General features: G+C 46.1%; 1 protein-coding gene across 4 annotated transcripts in view; it reads left to right on the forward strand.

Annotated features, from left to right (window-relative positions):
• SLC9A8 (solute carrier family 9 member A8) overlaps window positions 1–27,877 on the forward strand; it is a 99,926-nt gene that overhangs the window by 66,853 nt on the left and 5,196 nt on the right. For 3 of the 4 annotated variants that reach the window (XM_037810961.1, XM_037810962.1, XM_037810964.1), the window contains 7 exons: window positions 1,323–1,428; window positions 13,122–13,238; window positions 15,546–15,628; window positions 18,165–18,276; window positions 20,439–20,659; window positions 22,570–22,716; window positions 23,771–25,168. In XM_037810961.1, coding sequence (XP_037666889.1) covers window positions 1,323–1,428; window positions 13,122–13,238; window positions 15,546–15,628; window positions 18,165–18,276; window positions 20,439–20,659; window positions 22,570–22,716; window positions 23,771–23,878 — 894 coding nt within the window. In that variant the 3' untranslated portion in view covers window positions 23,879–25,168. Of the gene's footprint in view, window positions 1–1,322; window positions 1,429–13,121; window positions 13,239–15,545; window positions 15,629–18,164; window positions 18,277–20,438; window positions 20,660–22,569; window positions 22,717–23,770; window positions 25,169–27,877 lie in introns of those variants that run through there. The other variant, XM_037810963.1, reaches the window with a different exon arrangement.

Consider the following 27,877-nt stretch of genomic DNA (forward strand, 5'->3'; position numbering starts at 1 on the left):
TAGAATGCCATTTCTCAACAATGAAAACATATACATTGTTGGGTATCAGATATGGTTTGGGGGGGGAGTGCTTTTGAGTCCCCAGAACATGATAACTGCATTCAGATGATTTTCGTTTTCCCCTATCTCACTATTCACGTTCAGTAAATTGGAATTTAATTTTCCTTGAAAATGTCAAATTGAGAAAATCTTTACCTTACAGAAAGTTTCTCGGGAAAGATTGAAAAAGGGACTTTCCGAGGGAGTGCCATCCAAATTATTTGCACTGATTTTGTTGCTTAACAACCCATAAGCCTTTCCAGCCAGAGAAGGAAAGAGGCTTGTTAAGGCCAACATTTTTATTGCTGTAGAAAATTTGTCATGTTTAAAATAGAAACAGCACGAACCATTTCTGTGAGAGTCTAAGCCTCCATCTCAGGGAGATGGCCACCTGGGCCTCCCTCAGGAGCAGTTTGTTTTATAGATGGCCGGAAAAGACTCCTTGCCTTGTTACAGGCATGTTTTTTGGCCATCCTGTTCAATTTTCCCATCAACACCTTTGTTCAGAAGTCTAAAGGCTCTATGGAGTTGACTGGCAGCTTCTCATATTGTACCAATAAACAGAATGGAAAGGAAGAGAAAACTTTGTCCAATTCAATATAGTTCAATATTTTTCTTCATATTTACCTTTTTCTTTTTTTTTTTTTAAAAAAAGAGGCATCTGTTGTAATGAAGCTAAGTAAATGTGTGCTGTGAGCTGCAGTGGGTGCATGTGAACAGTATTTGAATATATTGAAGCCTCTGCAAGACTCCCCCCTTTCATGGAGGCATGAGTTTAGCGATCTCCAGGAATACAGGAGATCCTTCAGTGGGACATGGAACCCCAGAGTTCTGGAAAGCACTAATGTGTACCCATTAGTGATCTCATTGTGATGTTGTCAGAGGAGGTGAGAGAGTGACACAGCCCTGGAATGGACAGTAGCATGGACTGTCCTCAGTTTGTCTGCAGCCTTAGCTTTGCCCCCCACAGTCTCCGGCACCCGCCCTGCCCTCCAAGTCAGCATTTTTCAATGAATTGACTTTGGCGTATTTTAATTTCCTAAACATTGCTTTCTCTCAGGAATTTACATTTCTTTGTGTTTGACAGATTCCCTGTCTTACAACATCAGTCTCCTTACAAAGAAAAATTCTGCAATGACAAATTTTCAGTTGTAACCTTAGGATGTTCCAAAACCTTTTGTATCCATTGTTTACTTTATAGACTTGAAAGGCAGCAGTTTTGACTTCTCTAGACCTCTCCGCAAACATCCCTGGGTTCTTTTTCCTTGACCACTGTCATTTACGTGTTAAAGCACATTGACTTGAGGAAAACGCCTTCCTTGGAGTTTGGAATGATGATCATTTTTGCATATCTTCCCTATGGGCTCGCAGAAGGAATCTCACTCTCAGGTAAGTGACAGCATTGACATGCTGTAGTGATGCTGTGTTGTACAGTCTGGTAAAAGAGATAGTAGTAGTGGGCCACTTCCCGTTGCAAGACACATACATAACTTGAAGAGTCTATGCTACAAAGGGAATGTATTGGCTCCCTAGGGAGACACCTGGAATTAGACCTAGCTGGACCCATGGGTTCAAACAGTGTTGTCAGCTCACATTATCTCTTTACCTACTGTTCTAGTTTGCTAATGCTGCCAGAATGCAAAACACCAGAGATGGTTTGGCTTTTATAAAAGGGGTTTATTTGGTTACACAGTTACAGTCTTCAGGCCATAAAGTGTCCAAGGTGACACATCAGCAATCGGGTACCTTCACTGGAGGATGGCCAGTGGTGTCCGGAAAACCTGTTAGCTGGGAAGGCATATGGCTGGTGTCTGCTCCAAAGTTCTGGTTTCAAAGTGGCTTTCTCCCATGACGTTCCTCTCTAGGCTGCAGTTCCTCAAAAATGTCACTCTTAGTTGCACTTGGGGTATTTGTCCTCTCTCAGCTTCTCCAGAGCAAGAGTCTGCTTTCAACGGCTGTCTTCAAACTGCAGTTCCTCACTCAGCTTCTGGGCATTCTTCAGAGTGTCCCTCTTGGCTGTAGCAGCTTGCTCGATCTGTCTGATCTTATATAGTGCTCCAGTAATTTAATTCAGACCCACCCTGAATGGGCGAGCCAACACCTCCATGGAAATTATCCAGTCAGAGTCATCACCCACAGTTGGGTGGGGCACATCTCCATGGAAACACTCAAAGAATTACAATCTAATTAACACTGATAGGTCTGCCCACACAAGATTACATCAAAGATAATGGCGTTTGGGGGACATAATACATTCAACCTGGCACAACTACATTCTCTCATTTATCCTCCTTCAGTCTTATGAGGGAGATACTGTGAAGATTCCTGTTTTACTGATGAGGAAAATGAGGTTGAGAGAAATTAAATAAATCATCCAAGGTCACAGCTGGAAGTGGTGGAGCAGGGATTCAAACGAGTTCTCTCTGACTTCAGAACTGATGCATGTAAACCCCCTCCTCCAATACTGCCTCACTCCATTATAGAGCATCATAAAACCATGCGCTGAGTGCTATTTAGAAGGACAAACTAAATGAGGCTGTGGCATAATATTATAATAACTGAATTTCTTGGACGCACCATACTTGTATTAAACTTTTTAATGCTCATTCACCCCCAGGGACACATACAAAGAGGTTAGGTCATTCGCTGAAGGTTGCACAGGTAGTTAGTGGTGGAAGTGAGATTCAAACCCAGACAGTCTCAGGAAGTGGAAGAGGGGCATGCAGCTCTCAGAAGCAGAGATGGCTATTTGATCTGGTCCTAGAAGATGATAAAAAGCCCACAAGCCAAGGAACAGGGTTTCGGGGAGGCGTGGCCCCTCACAGCAGAGAAATGGTTCTCAGACCCCCACCCCCAGTAATCCATCAACAGCTCCTGTTTGCAAGGCCTGGCTTCCTGCCCACAAGTGACAGTCCAGCCTGACTTACGATTTGCTAAATTGTTAGGACATTGACCTGAAAATAGAGGATGTGTACTGTGTCTGAAGCATGTTCTCCCTTATCCATGCCAAGGAAGGGATGTAGCTGAGAGGGTTGCATGGTGCCCTCACCCAGCTTGGCCCCATGCTTTGAGTGAAGGCCCTTCCAAGACCTCGTTCTGGGCAAGAGGCAACATCAGAAATAATATTTTGATCTCTGCTGCAGGGTGATTCTTCTTTTTTATCAATTTTGTTGTAGTATAATTTACATACAGTAAATGCACCACAGTCAAGATATAGAACATTTCTAACTCCCCAAATAGTTCCCTGTGCCTTTCTATTCTCTGTCCTCCCTTCTTGTCCCCAGGCACTGGTGCCCACTGAGCTGTGTTCTGTCACTGTGTTTTGCCATTTCCAGAATGTTATATAAATAAAACCGTGTTGTGTGTAGCCTTTTGTGTCTCATTTCTTTCACTTATTGTAATACTTTTTAGATACATCTATGTGGTTGCATGTATTAGTAATTTATACCTTCTTATTGTACCGCAATTTGTTTATCCATTCTCCATTTGAAGGACATTGGGTTAATTCCAGATTTTGGCTATGAATATTTGTGCATATGTTTTCATTTATCTTGAGTAAATACCTAGAAATGAGGTTGCTGGGTCATATGGTAAGTATATATTTTACTTTATAAGAAACTGCTAAACTGTTTTCCCAATTGACTGTACCATTTTGCATTCCCACCAGAGTGTTTGGCAGAGGTCTAGTTGCTTTATATCCTCACCAGTACTTATTTTAATTTTTTAAAAATTTAGCCATTCTGATAGCTGTGTAGCAATTTGATTTTGAAGTGCTTTGGGTGTGGTACTTTTTAGATTCTGCTTGAGGTTCATTGAGCTTTTTGGGTTTATAATTTATGTGGATTTATAGTTTACAGTTTTCATCAAATTTGGTAAATTTTTATCCATTCCTTTAATGTGTTTTTCCGTTCCTCCTCTGTCCTCTCCTGTTGGGGTTCCAGTGATGCTAATTATGATGGACAGCAGGCTGTGGTTCTACAATATGCTTTGTCATTTTTTTTTTTGTCTTTTTTTCTCTATATGTGTTTATTTTGGTTAGTTTCTATTGCTGTGTCTTCAAGTTCACAGATCTTTTCTTCTGCCATGCTGACATCCTGTTACTCCCACTCAGTATATTTTTCATTTCAGATAGTATATTAGTCATCTACAGAAGTTCCTTTGGGTCATTTCCATATCTTCCATTTCTCGCCTCATCATGTCCATGTTTTTCTCTACTGCTTGAGCAGATGGAGCTAGCTGTTTTCATGTCCTTGCCTGCTGATTCCATCATCTCTGTCATTTTTTGGTCTGTTTCCATTGATTGGTTTTTCTTCTGTTTATGGGTCATATTTTCCTCCTTTCCTTGCCTGTTAATTTTTTCTGCGAATTTCATGTGGTTGAGTACTAGATTTTGTTTTATTCCATTAGAAAGTTGTGGGCTTTGTTCTGACAAGACTCTCAGTTTCTTGAAGTCAGGGTTTCCCGTGAAGCTCTGTTAGGTCAGAGCAGCACTACCGAGGCATGGCCCTTCTGAGGATTCTACCCCATACCCCACTATTATGGGGTCACCCCACTCTGGCTGTTGAGAACACCAGCTATTCCCAGCTCTGTGTGAGCTTCAGGAATTGTTTGGCCTAATTGTGTTTAGTGGTCCTTTCCCCAGACTCATGGATTCCATCCCACACATGTGCAGACCAGCATCCAGCCCAAGGCTCATAGACTGTCCATCTCGGAAGCTCGCTCTGTGCAGCTCTTCCTCTCTGGGGTTCTAGCTGCCTCTGTCTCCTCCCGGCAAGAGTGAGACTGCGGGGCTGGTTTGGGTAGCCCTTTCCCTGAGCCTCGGTCTGGACACTGCCTCCAGGGAGTAAGCTGGGGCCATGATAGGGCTCACCTTGTTTGTTTCCCTCCAGTCAGGAATCACATTCCTGCCCTATCTGTGGTCCAATGTCAGAAAGCAGTTTTGTTTCCTATTTTTTAGCCAGGTCTCTAGTTGTCTATGGCAGGACAGAAGTTCCCACAGCAATTATGTCTTCAAGGATAAAGTGGAAGTCCCTGCTGTTTTTAATAGATTCAGTTGAACAGAATTCTCTTTCCCACAGCTCACTGGAGTCACATGTGGTTACTCTGTGAGCAAATCTTGCTACGGAAGAAGCAGAGAGGACTTTGGCCATTTTCATTGGGAAACTCTGTAAGCCTCGGAGTTTTGTTTGTTTTTAGTCCCACACCAGGTCTCTTGGATAATTTCACCCCAGTATCTGCCATCACGTTCCCTCTCTTATCTATGTTGCATTTTGGCATTTACATAAACATTACATGTGAGTCATTCAGGTCTAGCCTAGCTGTTTTTACCTCTGTTTTTCTAAATTGTTCCCCAGCCCCATGAGATGAACATTGAGTACCTGGTGGCAAAGATCTATTTCGTGCATCAGTTTGGAATTTGTGATTAAAACAAGAGAGTCTTTTTCTTGTCTCTTTTTCAGAGTGGCAGTGTTTTCTGTTGACAGGAGCCTCGTTTCCTTGACCTCTGTTAATCACCCTAATGGGGCCAAAGAAAGCAAGACACAAGCTCACTCCACTCTGAATTATGGAACCCTCTGGCCCATACTCTTCAGGAATATTTGTTAAAATCATCAATGTGGCCACAGGCACTCAGGATTTTCAGAAAGGGGTAGGATAGACCTCGTGTGTTTCATGGACCCTCTAAATCCCACGTAAAAGTGTGAAAGGGAAAGTGTGGTATTTTTGATAACTTTTCCTTCCTTTTTGTGCTCCCTTTTCTTGGCTATCACAGTAGACTGATACTGAATGATTCCCAAGACCCCTGAGCAGGACATTCTTTCCCTACAAATCATTTATCTGAATCCACGGAGTTAGAACACAGTGCTTAAGAACTGGGGCCAAGTAACTGGACAGACCTGGGTTCGAATTCCAGCTCCACTTCTTATTAGCTGTGTGACCTCAGACAACAGGCTTAACCACTCTGAGCCTCCACTTCCTCATCATAAAATAGAAATAATAAAAGTGCCAACCTAAGGATTGTGGTGACAATTAAAGGGAATTGACGCAAATATGACTCTTGTTGGGGGCATCAGTGCATGTAACTGCTAGTGTGACTCTGGTCCTGGTTTGCCCTCCACACCCCCTGGGTCTTCCTCTTTTGTCCCACCTTGTTGAATGGTTAACACCCCCTTTCATGCTCAAAGAATGTCCGGTTTCAACAAAAAGTTAAATAGTTTTCCTAATTGTTACTCAGTAAGTGTTAGAATCATTGTTCTGATCATATCAATGTTAACTGTTTGTATTGTTCATTCAGGCCAGTTTTGAGGACTACTTTGGTGGCTGGCTCTAAAGATTCAAAGATGGATGGGTGGATAGACCTTGCCCTCAGACAGACACAGTTTAGCACACACTCACTGGGGTGGGAGTGGGATTTAACAACTAGCTATCTAACAAATTTCAAAGGATGCTATGTATTACAGTTCCACCATTTCAATTTTTCCTCTAACTATTCTAATACCCTAGCAACTAAGGAAAAGAAAGTTATATAAAGATTCAGTATTCATAATCCTTTGTTAAATTCCGTCTTGTCTGTTGCTACCCCTTCCTCTAGTTTAATCACTTTCAGGATCATCAGGGATGTCTAGGCAGTGACCACCCTAACTTGTTCATGTTGAAAAGGGGTGCCAACTTTATAAGCAAAGGGGATATATCTAGTTGATTTTCTTAAAGAGGCTATTGCCTCTTGGTTTCGGAACTTAGCTGGCATAGGGGCACTCTGAAGGATTTAAGTTTCTGACAAATAAACTTAGTGAGTGAAACTTTAAAGAATATCGTAGTCCTATTAATTATAGTCCCTAGTATGCAATGTGTAGATTTTTCCCATGTACCCTTCTGTTGTCAACTCTCTGTGCCAGTGTCATACCTTAGAAGTGTATCATGCAAGTACCTATCTGTATTTGTGGTGCTAATCTATGGGAAACATGCCTTTAAACAACCCCTTTCATTCCTATTCACCTTCAATACAGCTCTGATACTTATAATCCCATTAACAAACAATCGTCACCTCTATCCATTACCATACCTTTGAATTCACCATCATTAACATATCTGAACATATTAGACTATCATTCCCCGTCACTAGCTGCGGTCCGTCACTAGGTCTCCAATATTCTTACATTATAAGGCATTGATTTTACATTGTTCAGATAGTTCATAGAAGTGGTAACATACAATATCTCTCCTTTTGCATCTGAGTTATTTCACTCAGAATTATATCTTCAAGGTTTATCAGTGTTGCCATATGTTTCAAGACCTTGTTGCTTCTTACTGCTGCATAGTATTCCATCGTATGTATATACCACATTTTGTTTATCCACTCGTCTGTTGAAGGACACTTGGGTTGTTTCCATCTCTCGGCAATTGTGAACAATGCTGTTGTGAACATTGGTGTACAAATGTCTTTTCATGTCACTGCTTTCAAATCTTCTACGTGTATAACGAGAAGTGGAATTGCTGGATCATAGGGTAATTCAATATCTAGTTTTCTGAGGAACTGCCAGAGTGGCTGTACCATTATACAGTCCCACCAGCAGTGAATAAGAGTTCTAATTTCTCCACATCCTCTCTACTATTTGTAGTTTCTTGTTTGTTGGATGGCAGCCATTCTTATTGGTGTGAGATGATATCTCATTGTGGTCTTAATTTGCATCTCCCTAATAGCTAGTGAAGCTGAACATTTTTTCATGTGATTTTTAGCCATTTGTATTTCCTCTTCAGTGAAATGTCTTTTCATACCTTTTGCCCATTTATATTTGGGCTGTTTGTACTATTGTTGTCGAGTTACAGGATTTCTTTATATATGCAAGATATTATTAATCTCTTGTCAGATACATGCTTTCCAAATATTTTCTCCCATTGAGTTGGCTGCCTCTTTACCTTTTTGACAAATTCCTTTGAGGTACAGAAGCTTTTGAGTTTGAGGAGTTCCCATTTATCTATTTTTTCTTTCATAGAGCAACACTCTTAAGGTGAGTCACAGGAGATGGGACTTTTGGGTTTGAAGGATGAGTTTGCGAGATTGATCAGGACAACACTTTCTGTAAAATATTGGGACGATGTTCGCCAAAGACAGAATGTATCATACAGCACTCGCTCACATGCAAAGAGTCTATCCAAGGAGTTCCATCACAGTGCTGTTTGTGAGAGAGAAAAATTGGAGAAAAATGTTGATCAGTAATGGGAGAGAGAAAGTAGGTTTGGGCCCAATTTCACTATACTCTAGAGCCACTTAAAAAAATGAATTTGGAAAAGACAAAACAAAACTGAGTCTGAACTATTTGCACTGCCTTGGAAAGAGCTCTAAGATATATTGTTAAATTTTAAGAAAGCAAGTTGAAAACTCGTTTATTCATCCAGTGCAGAGAATTGTCTTTGGTGTGGGACCACGGCAGTAGAGAAGACAAGATCAGGTTCCTACCTGCAGAAGAAGGACATAAGCAAGTAAGCAGACACTTAGGGTAATTTCAGGTAGTGAGAAATGACATGAAGACAAGAAATCAGAGTAAGGTGACAGAGAGTGGCTTGGGGGCAGATGCACCGTCAACAGGACGGTCCGGGAAGGTCTCCCGAAGCAATGACGTAGATCTAAGAGCTGCGTTGTGAAAGGAAGCCAGCCATGGGGAGACCTGGGGAGAGGAGCTGATAGAGCAATAGGTGCTAAGGCTCCCAGGAGGGAGGGAGGTTGACATGCTCCAGGGGAAGAGAAGAGACCAGTGAAGCTGGAACAGAGTGCACTGGGTGAAGGGGGCAAGGACCCTATCCCGTAGGGTTCCATAGGCAGGGAAGGAGTTGGGATTCTATCATATGTGCAAAGACAAGTGCTAGGGGCTTTTTAAAAAGTCACTCTGCTGGTAATACATGCCATATATATAATATGATCCTGTTTATGAAGTTTTTAAAGATTAATGAGTGTGTGTATATAGTTGCATAGAAAAAGGACTGGCCATCTACATGTCCAACTGTTAATAGTAGTTACCTCTGGGCAGGAGGTGTAAAAGAGGATTCTCTTGTTTTACTCTATACTCTGAGTCTGAATGCTTTATAGCAAAATATATTTATGTATTGGGTGATTAACAACTGGGTAAGAAGACTGAGTATGATTTGACTCAGAGGCTGTCATATTTTACCCGCGAAGAGATGAGTATACAGTGGAAATTGGACCATGGTTAGCTTTTAGCCTTGAATCCCTTTACTACGTTTCTTTATTATATCTAAAACAATAGACTTAACCATGACTAGAAATGGATTTCCATTCCTCCTCCTTTTTTTCCTTCCTCCTTTCTTCCTTCCAAGGGGCTAAATGTTTTTGCCATATTGTTATCTTCCTTAAATGATTTTACCTTCTAAAAAAATTAAATGTTTCAGGAAATCTTCCTTATAGGGCATTCTTAAAAATAGCCCCCCCCCCCTTTTTTTTGTCTTTTTTATTATATGCTGGTATGTGTTTTTTTAATTCAGTTTTATTGAGATATATTCACACACCATACATTCATCCATGGTGTACAATCAGCTATTCACAATACCATCATATAGTTGTGCATTCATCACCCCAATCTATTTTTGAACATTTTCCTTACACCAGAAAGAATTAAAAATAAGAATAAAAAATAAAAGTAAAAAAGAACATCCAAGTCATCCCCCTCCTTCCCACCCTATTTTTCATTTACTTTTTATCCCCATTTTTCTACTCATTCATCCATACGCTGGATAAAGGGAGTGCGAGCCACAGGGTTTTCACAATCACACCTTGTAAGCTACATTTTAGACAGTCATCTTCAAGAGTCAAGGCTACTGGGCTGGAGTTTGATAGTTTCAGGTATTTACTTCTAGCTATTTCAATACATTAAAACCTAAAAAGGGGTATCTATATAGTGCATAAGAGTGCCCACCAGAGTGACCTCTCGTCTCCATTTGAAATCTTTCAGCCACAGAAACTTTATTTTGTTTCATTTTGTACAGTGGGTGAGGGAGGTTTGGGTGGTGGCGAAGTCATCTTTGCTTAGGAAGTACACGTGGAGCAGACACTTGAGCTGTCCCTCAGGCTTCTGCAACCACTGCGGACTCTGACTCTTTCCGTTAAGCCTCCAGAACTCGAGAGGTGCCCCCATCCCCAGACTAACCAAGGAAAGGTTCATGCTTGGATTAGCCAGACAGCCTATTTCCAACATCAGTGGGTTAAGGGTATAGGCAGCAGCTCTGGTCCAAACTCATCCCCCAGACAAGGTTTGTTTATCTATACAGAAAATACTTAAACTTTTTTTGAAATAGCTGCCATTATTAAAAGCTGGGAGTTTTCCAATAAGAAACAGATTTCTGGGATCTCTCAAAAAATAGAAGGAAACCAGTCAGCACTAAGCCACTAATCCCACAAGGCTGCTATGGCCCGTTTTAGATTGGCAGATGCCTTATTCTCTCACATGCTGTTCACCCACCTGTTATTATTATAATTTTTTAGCTTGTCTGGCCCCTGAGGAGCTTGAGTTTCCAACCCCTGGTCAGACAGCCAGACCCCTCTGCGCTGTGCCTGTCTCCTGTTTGGAGAATGCTGAGGCTGGATGGTCCTGGGGGGGCAGGATAGTGCCCTGCAGGGCTAGCAGTGGGCCCTCCTTAATGTTCCTTCCGGTCAGATCTTACTTCCTGGAGCCTTTGGCTTTCTGGAGCGGTTCCTTAATGCTGGGACACTCCCCCCCTCCCCCGCCCCTTACTGTGTAAACATGGCTCATTGGGGTGATTTGTACTTGGAGGTAAGACTGCAAAGTCTTAGCTTTGCCAGTGAATTGACAGCACCTCTTGAAGCATGCTGGTGAGACAAAGCCTCTTGAAATCCCAGAAGCCAGTTTTATAATTGGAATTAAAGTAAGGAAGAGAGGCTGTCATACCAAATTCCATATTATTCAGCCTTAAAAAGGAATGAAGTTCTGATATATCCACCAACACAGATGAACCTTGAAGACATCATGTTGAGTGAAATAAGCCATATACAAGACAGATATTGTGTGATCACACTGATAGGAAATAATTAGGATAAGCAAACCATAGAGTCAGAAACTAGAATACAGGTTACCAGGGGCTAGGGTGAGGATAGGGAATAAGGAGTTCATGCTTCTTTTTGGAGTGATGGAGAAGTTTTGGTAAAGGGTGGTCGTGATAATTAACAGCACTGAATCATATATTTGAATGTGGTTAAAATGGGAAATTTTAGATTGTATACTGGAATTCAAAAAAACAAACAAACATAGGGCTATACAACACAAACAGGGAACCCTAATGTAAACCATGGACTATAGTTAGTAGTACAGTTATAGTAATGTTTTTTCATCAGTTGTAACAAATGTGTCACACTAATGCAAGGTGTTAATAATAGGGGGATTATATGGGTACTCTATTTTCTGCATGATTTTTCTGCAAACCTACAACTTTTCTAATTAAAAAAAAAAATCGGATTCCATAAAACCTTGAGTTTCTTTGTGCCATTCTGCTACACCCTACATTAACTATGCATTGACTATGAACTGATTTTAATTTTAAACATAAATGTCACAGGTGATACATCCAAATTTCTGAATTTCTTTTCCATATAGCCATATTAAATCATTATGTTCCTATTCCAAAGATGCTGTATTTACTAAAAACGTCTCTGTGTTTGAGCATGCATACCAGATCCAAATTTGGGTCTCTGCCCTTCAGTTAGGGGTCGCCTTTTGATGGGGTCAGTGCCCTGTATTTTATAGCAGGATCAGGAAAGGTCAGCTCTCCAGGTAGGAAACTACTGAGAGGAGCAAATTAATTTAGAGGAAAGAACTGGAGATTTTTGTTGTCTTTGCTTTTCTTCTGGTAGAACAAAGATTCAAAATGGCTCTTGAGCTCCAAAAGAATCTTCTCTTGCTCTGAAGTAGGAAGTAAAGAAGTCTCTTGCCCTCTTGTTTCCCTTCTCCCATCTTGTCATTGTTTCTTGTGGAGAGTATTGCTGGGATTTCCCTGTCTGGCCTCCTTTGTGGGGAAAAATGAAAGGAATTGCCATTTCCTAAGAGGGTTAGGAGCTAAACTCTTCAGCTACTGCTGTCACTCAGACCAGCAAATGCCCGGGTGGTACAAAGAGTAGAGTTTTCCTATAGTTTGTAAAGTATTGTTTATACAGTAATCTTAGCAGTCAAAATGTTGATGCAATTCTGTGATTTTTTCACCATTTTACACATGGAAAGTTAACTACTAATCCCCATTTCTACAAAGGGGCACAAGAGAGTGGGAACTTTGCTTATAAAGTTTGACTTGGAATTCATATTTTTGGCAGCGTATTTGATGGCTTTTTAAAATTTCAGCTTCTTATGGAAAAAAAAAGCCTTCCTTCTCTGCTGCCTACAGGGATATACTGAGAGGAAACCTGTGTATGGTGTTTTGGGACATGATTTAGGGCAGTGAACAAATGTTGAGACTCAAATTCTACATAAGCAGGGAAGGTTGTAGACTCTCTTGTGGAAGGCTCTGCAAAAAGATACATTGTCTTTTTTAGTAACACATCTCTCTTTGTATTATAAAAGTCATACATGATGATTATGGGAAAACTCAAAGTTATGGGAAAGTATGAAGTGAATCAAAATCCCCCACTCTCCATACCCAGCTCCGATGCCCCCTTTCTGCCCAAGGGTCTGCCTGCCTCCCTTAGATCCGAGGGTGCCGGGACCAGCACACGCCTGTTCAGCCCTTCCTCTGATGGTCCCGCAACATGGCTTGCCTTCACTTGCCCTGCTGATGGGTCCCTGAGTGGGTGCTCTAGCTCCACCCCACAGACAAGAAAACTGAGGCTTGGGGAGGGGCAGTAACCTGGTCCAAGGTTATAAGCTGCCAGAGAGTAGGGGCTCTTGGCATTTCTTGAAGTCTCCAGATGGCCTCAGGTATCATGTTCTTCTTGCTTTTCTTTTCCTTTTTCACAAAATATCCTATATATCAGGGACCTGTGGGAAGCATGGGATCCTTGGTGTGTCGGGTGGCAGATGCTCCTTTGCTCTGTTTATGTCTGAGTGCCCTGCCCCCGTGTCCCTCTGTAGGCATCATGGCCATCCTGTTCTCGGGCATCGTGATGTCCCACTACACGCACCATAACCTCTCCCCGGTCACCCAGATCCTCATGCAGCAGACCCTGCGGACAGTGGCCTTCTTGTGCGGTGAGTTCTGCTCTGTGTGGCCTCACATGGGCCTGCCCAGGGCCAGTCATTCTTCCATATCCTTTGTTAGAGTCGGTTGAGACGTTCCCTGGCAGAACAAGCAACAGAATTCCCCAGAGCCAGACACTGCACTCACTTATCTTGTGTTTGTTACTCTGGCTTTCAAATTCCATAAAGTAAACCTAACGTGATAAATGGAACATGTGATGCCTATAATTTTAAGAACAAAAATAGTAAGAACTACTAATTATGAACATTTGAGACTCATGCATTTATTAAAGTGACATTTCCAAAAATGTATTCTTTGGAACTGACACTGATGAGTGGTAGCTGTTAAAAAGGTTCGGGGGGAGGGGGGGTGGGAAATCGTGGTTTAAATGACGCTTAACAAGTTTAAAATTTTTCAGTGCCAATATGCTAGTGCACATTATAAATTCCTAAGAAGGGGATATAGTTATAGCCCTTTCCAAACTTGACCACTGAACGTTTTGTTCACAGGAGCTTAACAGCATCTTGAGAAACATAATTTAGGGAGACTCTGCGTTAAAGGTGTCAGGTGTTTTAGGGTCAGATGTCAAGGGTCACGATGACTTTTTCTTTTAAGCAGTTTCCATTTGAGCTCTTGCTCATGCCCTCCCCCTAGCCCGTGCGCATGTATTCCTCCCCAGTTTATACCTGGGAGTGAAGGAACCACTCTTTCCACGGTCTCTTTAAGCTGGTCCCCCCAGTGGCTGCGCCCTAGTGGTCATCTGCCCTAGCAGTCATCAGCAGCATCACTCCTGGCATTTCCATGGAGCTTGCCTAATGTAAGCACAAGTTCCTCACAGCTGGGTCCTAGGAAGCCGGACCTGGAGAGCTCTTGTTCCCATTCTGCAGACAAGGCAGGCCAGAAGCAGAGAGGGAACATTACTTGCCCACAGTCTCCTGGCTAAGAAGTGATTCTGGAAGCCTGGTCTCCATTCCTGGTCTAGTGGGTATTCTTTCTGCAGCTCTTCTCTGGAAATGTCAAGGCCAAAGATTCTGTCCCTGACCCCCACAATTAAAGGAGTGGAAAGCAAAACATTCATCAAACTCTATTTTTTACCCATCAGACTGGCAAATTTTAAGTTTGAAACTACCCACTTCTGACATGGGTGTATGGGAAACACGCCCTGATGATGGGAGTGGACACAGATGCCATCTTTTTTGGAGAGTCATTTGGCAGTTTGTGCCAAAATTTAAAAGGCACATGCTCTTTGACTTAGCAGTTCACCATCAGGAATTTACCCTGTGTTCAGGGATGTCTGTTGGAGCTTGTCGTAGAAAAACAAGAAACAGACTCAGTGTCCATCCACAGAGAATTGGTTCCATTAATCATGGTCTATCCAGAATGGCTATTAACAGAAGTTATGTTGCCAGAGACAAGCATAAAGTAGATCTGAATGTGTTCTGAATGTGCTGATTTGGAAAGATCACAAAAATATTTAATAGCCAAGAAAAAAATTCAAGGAGAGAGGGTGAGTATATCCAGAGCTTGTGGACTTGTCTTAAAAAGATAACACATTTGAAGAAAAAGCACTGCTACAATGTTTTCAACAGTCTCGCTGTTTTATGATGTTCAACTATTTTAAAAATACAGTCTGTGTCTCCTTAGTTAAGTTTGGTGATTTGGGGGTGGGTCGCAGTTTGAGGGAGCATGGTGTTAGGAATTTAAAAGGTGTGTTTTCTTAAAATAAGCAAGTGACTGCTTATCCAATGAAAGGAAATGACTGGCTCTTTTTGGCTTGTAGAGTGGAGCCAAGGGTTGGAAATGTAACTCTTCTGCAAATCCTGCTGGGCTTAAGCCGCATTCTAAACCTTGTGCAGAGTTAAATATGTTAAGTCAATCATTTGGCTTTTGGCCGCTCTGGCAAGGAAGTTAACAAAAGGCCCATTCACACTTGTCTTGTGGTGCCTGCAGTCATTTGCTTTGAATTTTTGTCACTTTGCCTCAGACGGATCCTTGCTAATCACAGTGTTCAGCAAATGGACAGATTCATATATTTATCTTCTTCCCTGGGTGGGATGGTGTTTGTTTGCATAAGTATTTGACAGTTGACTCATTAAATTAGAAGATTCTAAATAGCAGGGACATGTTGCTCGTGTGGTACAAGAGAATGAAAGAATTGAAGCACAAATTTGACCAAGGTATTATTGTGAAAAATAAGCAAAGAGTTGTCTTGGATTCTGACTTAAACTTTTGAAAGTTTGTTTGCTTAACAATTTAGTACCATGTTGGGGGATAAAAAAAAGTTGGAGCTGAATAATCCATTCTTTGGTTTGTTTCAGAAACATGTGTGTTTGCATTTCTTGGACTGTCTATTTTTAGTTTCCCTCACAAGTTTGAAATTTCCTTTGTCATCTGGTGCATAGTAAGTATATTCCTTATTTTTTTAATTGAATTACTTATTTGTAGATTAATAACCACTTGTTCTGGATTCACTTATGTAACTGTCAACAGCTACATAGACATTCTTTAAAATTTCTTTTGTTAAAAAATCACAAACATAAAATAAAGGGAAAACGAATGGAATTAAGTGCGTGAAATCCCTGGAAAAGGATGTTTGCTCTTTTTAAATTTTTCAATAACCTTGAATATTATGGTCTTCTTTTAAAAAAGTACAAGTTCATGTGTTTTTATATAGTTGGAAAATGCAGATTTCAAAATTGAATATGGATTTGATCATAACTGTGTAAAAACGTGCATAGATAAAAGAATACGTGTAAAGAAAATATAGTCAAATATTCACGGTGGTTGTAGGGCTGGGGATGATTTCTTTTTTTCTACTTTTCTGGATTACTTTATAATGAACATGCTTACAGTTTTCCTCAAATTTTTAAGCATGACCTTGAACACTTGCTAAAGTAAAGATAACCAGCCCTTGCCTCCTCTGGAGATTGATCCAGAGGACTCATCCCAAGTGTTTCTTATGATAAAGAAGGTTGGAGAAGCAGTGTTATAATTGGACTGGGGGTGGGGTGTGAAATGGTAGGAGACAAATTTAAAAAAGGAAAATGGAAGTTTAATCATTTGCAGTAGAATCGAATCCTTTTGGGGATTAGAGTGGTGGGTGTATGTGTGTATAGGGGGGACAGGGACAGGGAATAAATGTTGAGCTTTTAAAAGAAAGGTCCAGCTCTCTGAGGCATCTGGTTGATCTGTGACTTCTATGGCTTTGAACACTGGGCCCTTTAGCCTGGGGTTCCCAGGTCCCCTGTCTGTAGGTTCCTCACGTCTCTTTTCCTTCAGTGTGAGCTCATCTCCTGGGGACTCTGTTGCTAGTTCATACCTGCAGATACTCGAATCCCTGATTTTATCTCTTTGTGGTCTTTCCTTTCAGGCACTTATACATACCTTGTTGTTGTGTTATCATAATTCATCTTCACTTAACTTGTATTGTCAATTCCACTTAACAAAACACTTTTTTATTTAAAACACTATCACCTACCATAGCAAACCAGTGAGGCCTACCTGTGTGAATATGGGGAAACTGAGCCTTAAGAGAAGATAAAGAACCCTACGGCAAAAGATGTTTTTCTTTGATGTCAGGGCACTTCTGCCTCTCATACAGCAAGAGCTCATAGTTTTTTGTCCCCTTTATCTGTCTGCCAAATTCAGATTTCAGGACAAGAGGACAACAGCAGACATCATTTGTAGAAAGTGTGGAAAAAAGGAAAAAGGGTAAAAGGGGCTACATTTGGGCAAACCTGAAACACAAGTGCAGGAATGGAAGATTGGATTTCAGTAGGGGAAACAGGGAGGTGACTATCTCAGCCAGAGTTGGTAGGAAAAAGAAAAGAAACCTGTTTATTAGGTTTCCCCTGAGCACAAAGTCATAGGCTGGCCCGATGGCTCCCCCGAGGCGGGCCCTGCTATTTGGGTCGACTGTGATACCTGGCCCCGAGAGCGGCTCAGCGGTTATGAGCGGGGGCTGTGGGCTCGGTACCAAGTTTGAGGCTTGGCTCCAGCGCTTCCTGCCAGGGGTAACTTGGATCAGGCACTTAACTTTCTTTATCTCTGTTTCCTTCTCTATAAAATGGAGACAGTAATACTTAATTTCATAAGACTGTTGCAAGGACTTCAATTTAACAAGGCAATGCATGTAAAGTGCTTAGCACATTGTCTGGCGTATAAATGCTTGATGATTGGTCACAGTTATCATTACTGTGACTATCCAAGGTGAATCATAGGTGTTCAATTCATGCTTGCCAAAAGAATGAATTTAGCACCCAAAGAATGTACTGTGTATATAATTGTTTTCTAGTTATGAGCAGAATCAAGATGGAGAAAATGAAAGTAAATTAATAAATAGTTCTGAGAATCCACTTAGATAATATTCAAACCTTACATAAGCTTTTTGTTAAGACCAGTGTGCCTTCTGAGATGGTTAGGAAGCAAAAGCCGTGGCCAGCAAGCCGCTGGCCAGGCAGGGTGTTGTGGCCTCCTTTTAGGGCCCTGATTGGGGGGCACACTCCATTTTCTCAGAGAGCAGCAGGTCGACCCTTCTCAGTCCTCCATCCTTTCCCGGATCAGCACCGCCTGTCCCCTGAGGTGCCTTCAGAGGAGCCAGGTGTGCCCTTAAATTAATCTCCGGGTACTTCTGTGTGCCCTCTTGGCTGGTTTGTTCTGCGTCATTACTAAAGTAGTCACTGATACCTTGTTAGTCCTCTTTTTTCCAACTCCTGAAACCTACTGGACAAAGCTTTATCTTTCCCAGACAGACAGAAACTGGCATTGTCAGCAACACACCCAAGCGCAGTCTCTCATTGTGTCCTGCATGTCTTTCATGACCCAGGCGAACGCAGCGTTTACTGTGGGTGTGTTGCAAGGGCCACGGTAGCTTCAACAAGCTTCAACTTGAAGAACCAGAGGTTTCCATCTAAGACTCAGTTTGTTGCTTTTAACAGGTGCTTGTATTGTTTGGCAGAGCAGTGAACATTTTCCCTCTTTCCTACCTCCTGAATTTCTTCCGTGATCATAAAATCACACCAAAGATGATGTTCATCATGTGGTTTAGTGGTAAGTCAAATCTTGAATAAACAGGTAGAAGGAAAATATCTGTTGTAAAGATGTGCCCCAGGCAGAAAGAGCGTGTGGTTATCTGCTAGAGCTCTTTGAAAACAAATTAGCCTCATAAAACAAAAATAACAAAAGCTCTTGTTCACCTGCCATAAGCCAGGCCCTGGGCTAGACAGTGCCCCTCCAACAGCACCAGGAGATGGGTGTTAGGGGCTTGTTCCACAGATGGGGAAGTTCAGGCCCCCGCAGGGAAAGGACTTGCTTCGGGTCACGTGCGGCTGGAGGCAGAACCAGGGCTAGGGCTCCTGTCCGCTCCCTTTCCTCGACCTGCCGGCGCAGCCCGGTGGTGAGACTGGCATGGTTCAGCTCTTCCCTGCGTGTTTTCTAGGTTGGAGTAATAATATGCTCACAATAAAAAAGGCAAAAGTTTAAACTTTTTTTGTACTGCATGCTAGTTCATGTCTATGAAGTTCTGATACTTTAAAGGTTTCCTGTTTATTAGGTTTCAGCTGCTGTTCAATCATATTCCTCTACTTTTTAATGGATGGAAATGATTTCATAAATCTCTGGCACCTAAAGAACTAGATCCTTAGACAAATCTTTAAATTTATTTTTGAGGAATACATACAGTTCTGTATGCTTTCTTGTTTAAATATTATAATGAACATATTTCCATCTGGGTCGGGGTATAGCACATGCTTTATAAAGCTGTTCTCTATCAAAAGCATATCTGTAAATTTGTCTCAGTCCCCTTTCTTTCAAAAGGCCCTGTTTAAAATGTGTGTTTCTATATATAGTAGGAGAAACTTTTTTTCTCAATCTTTTTGCCAATGAGGAAAAAAACTTTTTTTCCCAACTTTTAATTTGCTTTTTCTCCATAAAGTGGTTGACCCAAGTCCTTGAAAAGTTGAAGAAAACTTTTTTAAAGTATCAGATATTTTATAAAGTAATGTGAGTTATTTGGGATAGAGGGGTCATAAGAGACCTCCATGGGGATGGAGGGGTATTTTTAAATAGCAAGGGCTCTTGGTCCCAGGGAGCCTCTGAATGTCCCCAGCTGTCCCCTCCCTCCCTTCCCTGAATCCCCAGCCCCTGCCTCTGCAGGCTCCTCCCGTCAGCCTTCTCCTCTCTCCCAGCAAAAACAACTTCAACCCAAATCCCTATCACCCCTCCCCACCAGCTGCTTCCCATCTCTTCCCCATCACGGCCAGACCTCTTCTGAGTGGGGTTGTCCTCTCTCATTTTCTCCACTTCCTCACCTCTGCTCATCGTTAGCCTGCCACTGGGCTGGACACGCAACCTGCTGCTGCCACACCAGGTGGCCACTGGTCATCTCTCATCCTCATCCCCCTCTCCCCCTTCCTCCGATTGGAGACCCTCTTCTCTCTGCCTCAGGGCCATGTTCTCAGTTTCCTTTCTTTCCCTCTGGGGCCTCCTCAGGCTCCTGTCCAGCTCCTGCTCTCCTTTTCCCAACCCTTCAGATATCAGCTTCCTCAGAACTTGGTCCCAGCCCCGCTTCTGTTCTTGTTCTCCGCACTTACTGAGCGAGCTCACCTGTCCTGTGGCCTCGACTTCCGTTGAGTTCCCACACTCCCAAAGCTGCCACCTCTGTCCCAGATCTTTCCTCTGGGGTCTGGACCTATTTCTAACTGCTGCCTTGATGTCACGGAGACATTGTGATCTTGTGGTCTAAGACTGAACTTGTCTTCCTGCCCAGCCACTGCTTTGCCAGCATCCCCCTTCCAAAGATCATAACAGTCTGGGAAGATCAAGTGAGACTGGGCACACAAAGCATTTAGCACAGGGCCTGGCACAGTGATGCACACTAGCTCTCATATTATTTTCCAGATGTGACTGTTGGGCTTGATCAGTCCTTATACACATGCATCCACACACGTGGTGCTTTGTAGCCAGGACAGTCACCTCATTTGATCTGCTCCATGACCCTGTGAAGTAGAAACAGGCGAGGTTTGGCCCAGTCCCCACTTCTCTGTAGCCTGCTTTTCTCACACCCTAGAGCATCATGGGATGAGTTTGGGCTCTCAGTGGGACATAGAGAATGGTCTGTATACATCCACACACTGGGAGCCATCCCCAGAGAACCGGCAGTGATGCTGCCACCTCCCTCACTCTCCCCTCACTCCATTCACTGCCCTCCCCAGGCCTGCGGGGGGCCATCCCCTACGCCCTGAGCCTGCACCTGGACCTGGAGCCCATGGAGAAGCGGCAGCTCATCGGCACCACCACCATCATCATCGTGCTCTTCACCATCCTGCTGCTGGGCGGCAGCACCATGCCCCTCATCCGCCTCGTGGACATCGAGGATGCCAAGGCACGTCGCCGGAGCAAGAAGGACGTGAACCTCAGCAAGACGGAGAAGATGGTTGGTGCCGGGTGGGCCGGGGAGGAGGGAGGGCTGCAGAGAGCTGGTCTGGCTGCAGGAAGTGGAAAAGTGAAAACGAGACGCTTTAGGCTGCCCAGCACGCTCTCTCCCCTACCACAAACCAGTTGCCCAATCTGGGAAGGAGGTTAGGGGACTTGAGCTCTGAAGCGTAGCTCTTTGGGGTAGGGGTGAGTGCCAGCCTCATGGCCTGGTGAAACCATAGAGACCATGGGCTGGCATTTCCCACTGCCTTCTGCATCTGCACAGGGCACCGTGGTTGGTTGCACCCATATCAGATTTGTCCAGCAGCATGTCCTCCCTGCCAGTAACCACACCACCCATCAGGCCCAGGACTAGGAGGTTCTGAATCAGGTCATTCCCCAGGATTTACTGAAAACCTCCCATCGGGGCCTGCCAAGGCCATGAGGGAGGTGCCCTCCACCGAGGACAGGCAAGGCCCTGATATGGGGCAGGACATGCTCGGGGCCCAGCTGCCCAGGAGGCCATGGCTCCCATAGCCCTGCCACCTCTGTGACCTCCAAGCCACACTGCTGCATTGCAGCCACCCCTGCTATGGGCTAGTCAGCCGAGGCTGCACCTTCCTTTCACCCTCTGGACACACACACACACACACACACACACACACACACACACACACACACACACCCAGCAGACTGGCTACTAGTTATTGACTGGCCACACACACACACACACACACACACACACACACACACACCCAGCAGACTGGCTGCTAGTTATTGACTGTTTCCGGTGGTGCAAGCACTGTGCTTGCGCTCCACTTGGACTCTGTGGGAAGCAGGTGCTCTGCTATCCCCGTGTTGCAGATGAGAGTGCTGAGAACAGTGGGGCCAGATAAAGGACACAGTTGTCAAATGGTAGAGCCAGATTTAGACTCCAGAGCCAGCACTCTTCCCCACACTCTCCTCATGGGTTTCCAGGTGGGTTTGCTGGACCAGTGGCATTGCCTGGGAACTTACTAGAAATGCAGGTTCTCTGCCCTGCCCCAGAGCTCCTAAGTGGGAACTCGCAGGTGGGGCCCAGCCACCTGTGTTTTCACGAGTGCTCCAGGTTTGAAACACCCTGCACTCCCAACTCCATTCGCCCCGTCTCCCTACACCTGTATCACATACATAGGGCCTCAGGTAAAGGTCCAGGTGACCAGTGTTTGCCCTTCACTGTGGGCTCCCAGGTCGAGGTCCGGATGATGGGCAGGTGCACTTCACAGTGGGCTCCCGGCATCCGTCTATCAGGGCAGGAAGCTCGCTGCATTCACACTGTCCATCTGTGGGGGCTCCCCTCCCTGGGTGCCTCAGGGATCTGCACTGAATCTGAAACCTAACCCTTCACCTCCACACCTCCCCTTCCACACGCGGGGATTTTCCTTATCCCCCTCCGGCTCCTCCTTTGAGGGCTTCCCCTCCCCTCCCTGCAATGACTTGATCGGCAAACACCTGTCTGTAACAGATCCATACAGAGCTAGTTGGGTCACAGACAAAAGAGGCCAAAAAAAAGCCTCCTTTGTTCTAATTGCTGGTTAATGAAATGGCCTAAAGTGGCAGTTCCCAGTCCCGGTTGCACATTAGAGTCCCCTGAAGCGCTCAGAAACCTAGCCCTGAGCCCCATCCTGTAAATTCTGATTCACTGGTACTAGGTGGTTGGCATCTTTCCAGATCTTCCCTCCTCGCTCGGTGCTCCCAGAGGGGGTGTTTGCCGCCCACAGACACCCTGCACTGATTGTAAAGTGTAACTGGGCTGAGGACACTGGCCCCGAAAGCGGTATACCCTGGTTGCTAGCAGTGGGGGGCCGCTCGGTGGTCCTAGGTGATGCAAGGCCTTCCAGGAAGGTGGCAGCCCCCCACCCACCCCCAGCTGCCTTTCCTCTCCCCCAGGGCAACACCATCGAGTCAGAGCACTTGTCGGAGCTCACCGAGGAGGAGTATGAAGCCCACTACATCAGGCGGCAGGACCTCAAGGGCTTCATGTGGCTGGATGCCAAGTACCTGAACCCCTTCTTCACACGGAGGCTGACACAGGAGGTGGGTTCCGAAGGCCCACGGTGCGATGCCACCACGCACCAGGGGCCCCCTTGCCTGCCTTCCTCAGGACCTGCAGTGGCCAAGAGGGGCAGCCAGGCGGGGGAAGGCTTCGTGCAGTGCCGGGGTGGGTGGCAGGACACAGGTCATGGGAGCAGCGCCCCTTCCACCTCCTCTCCCCTTCTCAGGCTTGCAGGGCCAGGGGGCTTGTGGCATTCAACATCTGCTGCTTTTCCTCTGCTGCTGTATTTAGTGCTGGTTTAATAATAGACGTTAACACAGCTTGGTTTTCCTGGACGATAGACTAAACTCGGGACATTGATCAGCTACTGAACCTGAGCTGAGCAATTAAATGTAGGTGGTTCTGACATGCCAGGGCCTCAGGCAATGACCGGAGCTCAAGGCTCCTGTTCCAACCCTCTGGGCACTGCCAGCCTCCAGGTGAGTGAGTGATGTCCCTGGGATGAGCTTGCACCTGCTTTGCTGAAGCCTTCATCCTGCCCCATGTAGGTGCATGGACGATAACTTGGCCTTGGCATGGGGGGTTTGAGGGGGGGTGCCTTCGTCTGCTGCTTGCTCCCCGCTTGTTTCCAAGCCCATTTTCCTTCTTTCAACTGTCATGATAGCTGTCAGTGTGAGCTCTTACTGTGAGCCAGGCACTGCATGGGACATTTTACATGGCAGCTTCATTTCATCCTCCCAACACCCTGCACAATGGATGCAGCTGTTATCACACGCTTGACAACTGGGGAGACAAAGACAGAAGCCCAGATAGGTGAAGTCACCCCCAGGGTCACACACAGCCACTACCTGGCAAAGCTGGGACCAGAGCCCAAGTTGTCTGATTCCAGAGGCCGTGTTTTTAACATCACACCATCCAGCCTCTGAATGACAGCTCCTGTTATCTCCACCCCCACAGAGAAAAGGCCCAGCTCATGTTAGTTGAAATTGCTGGTGGCCATTCCCCACCCTGCCTACACACACACACACACACACACGTTACAGGCTGCTGAGCCCTCCCTTCCTTGTCACTGACCCGATTGTGTCTCTGCCCCAGGACCTCCACCACGGGCGTATCCAGATGAAATCCCTCACCAACAAGTGGTATGAGGAGGTGCGCCAGGGCCCATCCGGCTCAGAGGACGATGAGCAGGAGCTGCTGTGATGAAGCCAGAGCCAGGCAGTGGCTTCGAGGCAGGCAGGGCCACAGTGCCCCATTCCGGGCTACCAGGGTGGCTGCTGGCTGCCCACAGACACCCAGCCGGGGCCCCCTGGAGGCATGTGCATTTGGCATCCTCTTTAGGATGCCAGAAAGCAGGGTGAGGAGAAGGCCGTGGGGTCACCTTAACCAGGAACTTCCCAGGCCTTTCGAGCCAGCTGGCTTCATCTGAAACACCTCATCCCCCCATTCCTCCCTGGGTCGGACCTCTGCTCTCCGTGCTGCTTTTTGGCCCACAGATTGGAGTGACCACCTGCCCCAGGTGAAACATTTGCTTCTGCTTCTGCAGCCAGGGTGATTGGGTGCCTGAGCAGAGGAGGGCCCTGCATGGAGCCCCTCCAGAACACCAGGGCCCATGTGACAGTGCCTGCCATTTCCAAGCCTCAGCCTTCATCACCACCCAGGAACAACCCCAGGAGCTGGCCTGCCAAGGCAGCTGGCACTCCCTGCTGGAATGGTGTCTACACTAGCAGGCACAGACCCAGGTGCCCTTTTCCTTTGTGTCAAGGTGCCTTGGGCCTCAGCAGCAGCAATTCTGACCTAGAGGCAGGGCCCAGATATCTGGAAAACTTCACACTCCCCTTTGTGATGTTTCCTGCCCTCCCTGAGAGAAAAAAGAGTGGCCTTTCCTTCCCTGGCCAGCCCCTCCAGGCCATCTCCCTGGGTGGCAGCCGCTCCTGGCTCTCCCTGGAAGGTGAATGTTTACACTGGTGTTGATCACTGGGGTACAGGGCCTTCTCTGGAACCCCGTGGGAAGCTGTGTCCCTGGGTTTTGGGGGCGCAAACCTTTCTGTAGGGTCAGAGTGCCCTCTAGAGGGAAAAGCTAGAAGTACAGGGTTTATGCAGGCCAGCAGCTGCTGTCTTTTCATGCAGTTTAAATTCATGCACTTTTACAAAGAAGTGAGAGCCTAGTAGTCACTCACTGCCATCTGAGCCCTCCCTTACCACGATTTCCCCTACTCAGTGGTTTTCGTTTGTCCAATCAGTGGTCCCTTGTCCTGGGCTCTGTGGTGTCTGCCCACTGTTTACCAGCTGCCACCTTCACTGCTAATTGGAGATTTCTTCTGCTTACCTTTCTCCCGTTTCCCTACCATCTTGGGTCCCACTCATCCCCCATGCTGGGGTCCCAGCTTATAGAGCACTAGGGCAGAGGGCTGGACCAGCAGTGCCTGGAGCTCCTTCTCTCCGTCTCCCACCCTCCCCTCCCTTCACCCCCCTCGTGTGGCCTGGAGTCAGAGGCATTCAGAGCCTCAGCCACTGCCACCCCAGGACACACACACACACACACACACACACACACACACACACACACCATGGTCTTTGGCATTCAGAGCCTCAGCCACTGCCACCCCAGGACACACACACACACACACACACACACACCATGGTCTTTGGCATTCAGAGCCTCAGCCACTGCCACCCCAGGACACACACACACACACACACACACACACACACACACACACCATGGTCTTTGGCATTCAGAGCCTCAGCCACTGCCACCCCAGGACACACACACACACACACACCATGGTCTTTTGTTCCCAGCCTTGGGCGGAGGAGCTGCCCATCATGTCCACAGGAAGTAGAGTTACGAGTTTCACATCCTCTCTTCACCTGCTGTTTAACAAACCTCTTAACTGCTTGTTTTTGCCAAGTACAGGCTGTTGACCTTCCACATGTGGCTCTAGGTCACACACTGGAGCCTTGGGATTTGGCACAGGTTGACCCTCTGGTGTGGTTCAACACGTGTGTGTCCTTGGCTCTCTGAGGGGACAGAGTGAGCCCCTGTGAGCCATCATGGCCGCTGGGCTGGTGGCAAGTGTGTTCCCATCCCCTCTGCCTCGGGTGTGTGGCTCTGGCCTAGGAGCCTCCAAGCCCGCACACTGTGTGAGGCTGTGCAAGGCTGTGCCAAGCACACAAGGCTTCTTTTGTAAGCTGTAGTGTAAGGGCAGACGGGCAGGAAGCATGTGGTTGCCCTTTTATGCATGAGAAGTAAATCTACACCTGATAGCACTGCGATCTTAACCCCATAATTTGAGCCAAAACAGGATTATTTTATCCCACGGAAGGAGCAAGGCCTTGTGTAATTTTGGCCCCGATCATTTCTTTTTAGTGGAAAAGTAAAAGAGATAATAGCAAGGGGGGCGCCTTTGCCCACAGCTCAGGGGAGCCAGACTGGCTTCTGGGGGACCTGAGACCAGAAAGCTGTTCTCCCAGATTGTTCTCTCACACCCAGCTGGGAAAAAATTTCCTTTCTCCCCTGAAATTCAGGGTCTGATCTCAGAGATGTAAATTGCTTTGCAAACTCACTAGCATGCCGGGATTTTGTTTTGGCTGAGTTCCTAGAGTAAGCAATGAAAACTCAGGAACTTCTCAGTTCAGACTGCTTCTCGTCTCCAGAGTCCGATCCCCAGCCCCGCCACACCTGGCCCCCCACCTTCAGCTGAGAGCTGAACCCGACACCGTACTGGGAGCAGAGGCGCACGGGGCCCGGGAGGGCAGGCTTCAGGGCTTTACCGCGGGCGCCTGCTCCGAAGCTCCCGTGAGCCGCCTGTGCCCCCTGCTGGCGGAGGGGGCGTTCTGCAGCCTGGGAGCCTTCCCGTGGAGAGGAGGGGAAGCGCGCTTCCTCTGCAGTCTGTAACAGCAAAGGGTTTTCTTAAAATATACAGAAGGAAAAAAAGGCCGCGGAGATGTTTTTCTAGGGGATTTTTTTTAAATGTCTTTGGGAATCAAAAATTTGTATAAAAATAACCATAACTTCCTGCATATTCATTTTCTTTGAGGTCTAGGCCATGGGATAGGAGAGTTAACAGCACGTAGAGGAGGTGATACCACCTTGACGTGAGCAAAATGGGGAGAAGGCAGTGAGTGGCCTTTGCCCATTCTGGGACCCCTGCAGCAGTGAGCCCCACGCCCAAGAACCCCCAGCCCCTCCACAGCAAGCCCTGCAGTTTGAACCACTTCTTGGGATAGATCCCATGCTTCATGTAACCCCGTGGTTGCAGAACCCCTCAGAAAACCACACCCTGAGGATTGGGGTGTGAGGTCTCACAGAGAAAGGAGTTGGCTTTTCCTAGATCCCCAGAGGTCAAGTTTGCAGTGGACTGGCCAGGGGCCAGGCTGGGGTGGCTCTGTTTCCTGTCTGGTGTTCAGCCACTCAGTTCAGAGGTAGAACGGAAGCCCATGCCAGAAGTCAGCACCTCTCTTCACAGTGGGGATGCTGGCTAGGCCCTGGCTGGTGTGAGGTGGGTGCACAGGGTCTGGCCCAGAATGACACCAGCACCTGAGAGCATGGAGTCAGCCCAGAGGGGACCTGATTCACCCACAGCCCCTTTGAGCATAACGGGAGGCTGAATGATTGGTGTGTGGACATCCTTCTCTCCTAAAGACCCATGGCAAAGGTGCCATCTGCAAGACGTGGCTTCATGAAGTCCCAGAGCTGTGTACTTAAAGGGGCCCATGCACCTGGCAGAGCCTAGCGGAGTGGCTGCAGCCAGGACCCCACCTGCTTTGGAGGTAGAAAAGGGGAGTGTGGGGGCGTGTGGGAGCCAGCTGCTCCTCAGTCAGGACTTGGCAGTCACATGTGCAGCTGGAGGTGGTTTGGACCTGGTCTTAGAACCAGGCCCTGAGTCAGGTGCAGGGAGGGCTGTCTCGGCAGCAGTTATCCACCACTGACTGGGACTTTAAATGCAAAAACAGAAAAGCGCCCCCCATCCCCATTCCCTCCCAAATCCTGGCCTGTGTTCCTCTTGTGAGTTGGTGGGTGGGACACCAAATCTGAACCGCACCTGATGCAGCAACCACAATCATTAAGTTGTTCTGCCAGGAACCCTGTATCCAAAGCACTAGGCCGTAGGTTTTAAACGAAAACACCAGTCAGAAGTAAAGGCTGAAAGATGAAGCAGCCACGCTCCCTCTGTTTTGGGCCTCTACCGTACCTCA

The sequence above is a fragment of the Choloepus didactylus genome, chromosome 19 (genome assembly GCF_015220235.1).
Source record: "Choloepus didactylus isolate mChoDid1 chromosome 19, mChoDid1.pri, whole genome shotgun sequence".
Taxonomy (NCBI): Eukaryota; Metazoa; Chordata; class Mammalia; order Pilosa; family Megalonychidae; genus Choloepus; species Choloepus didactylus.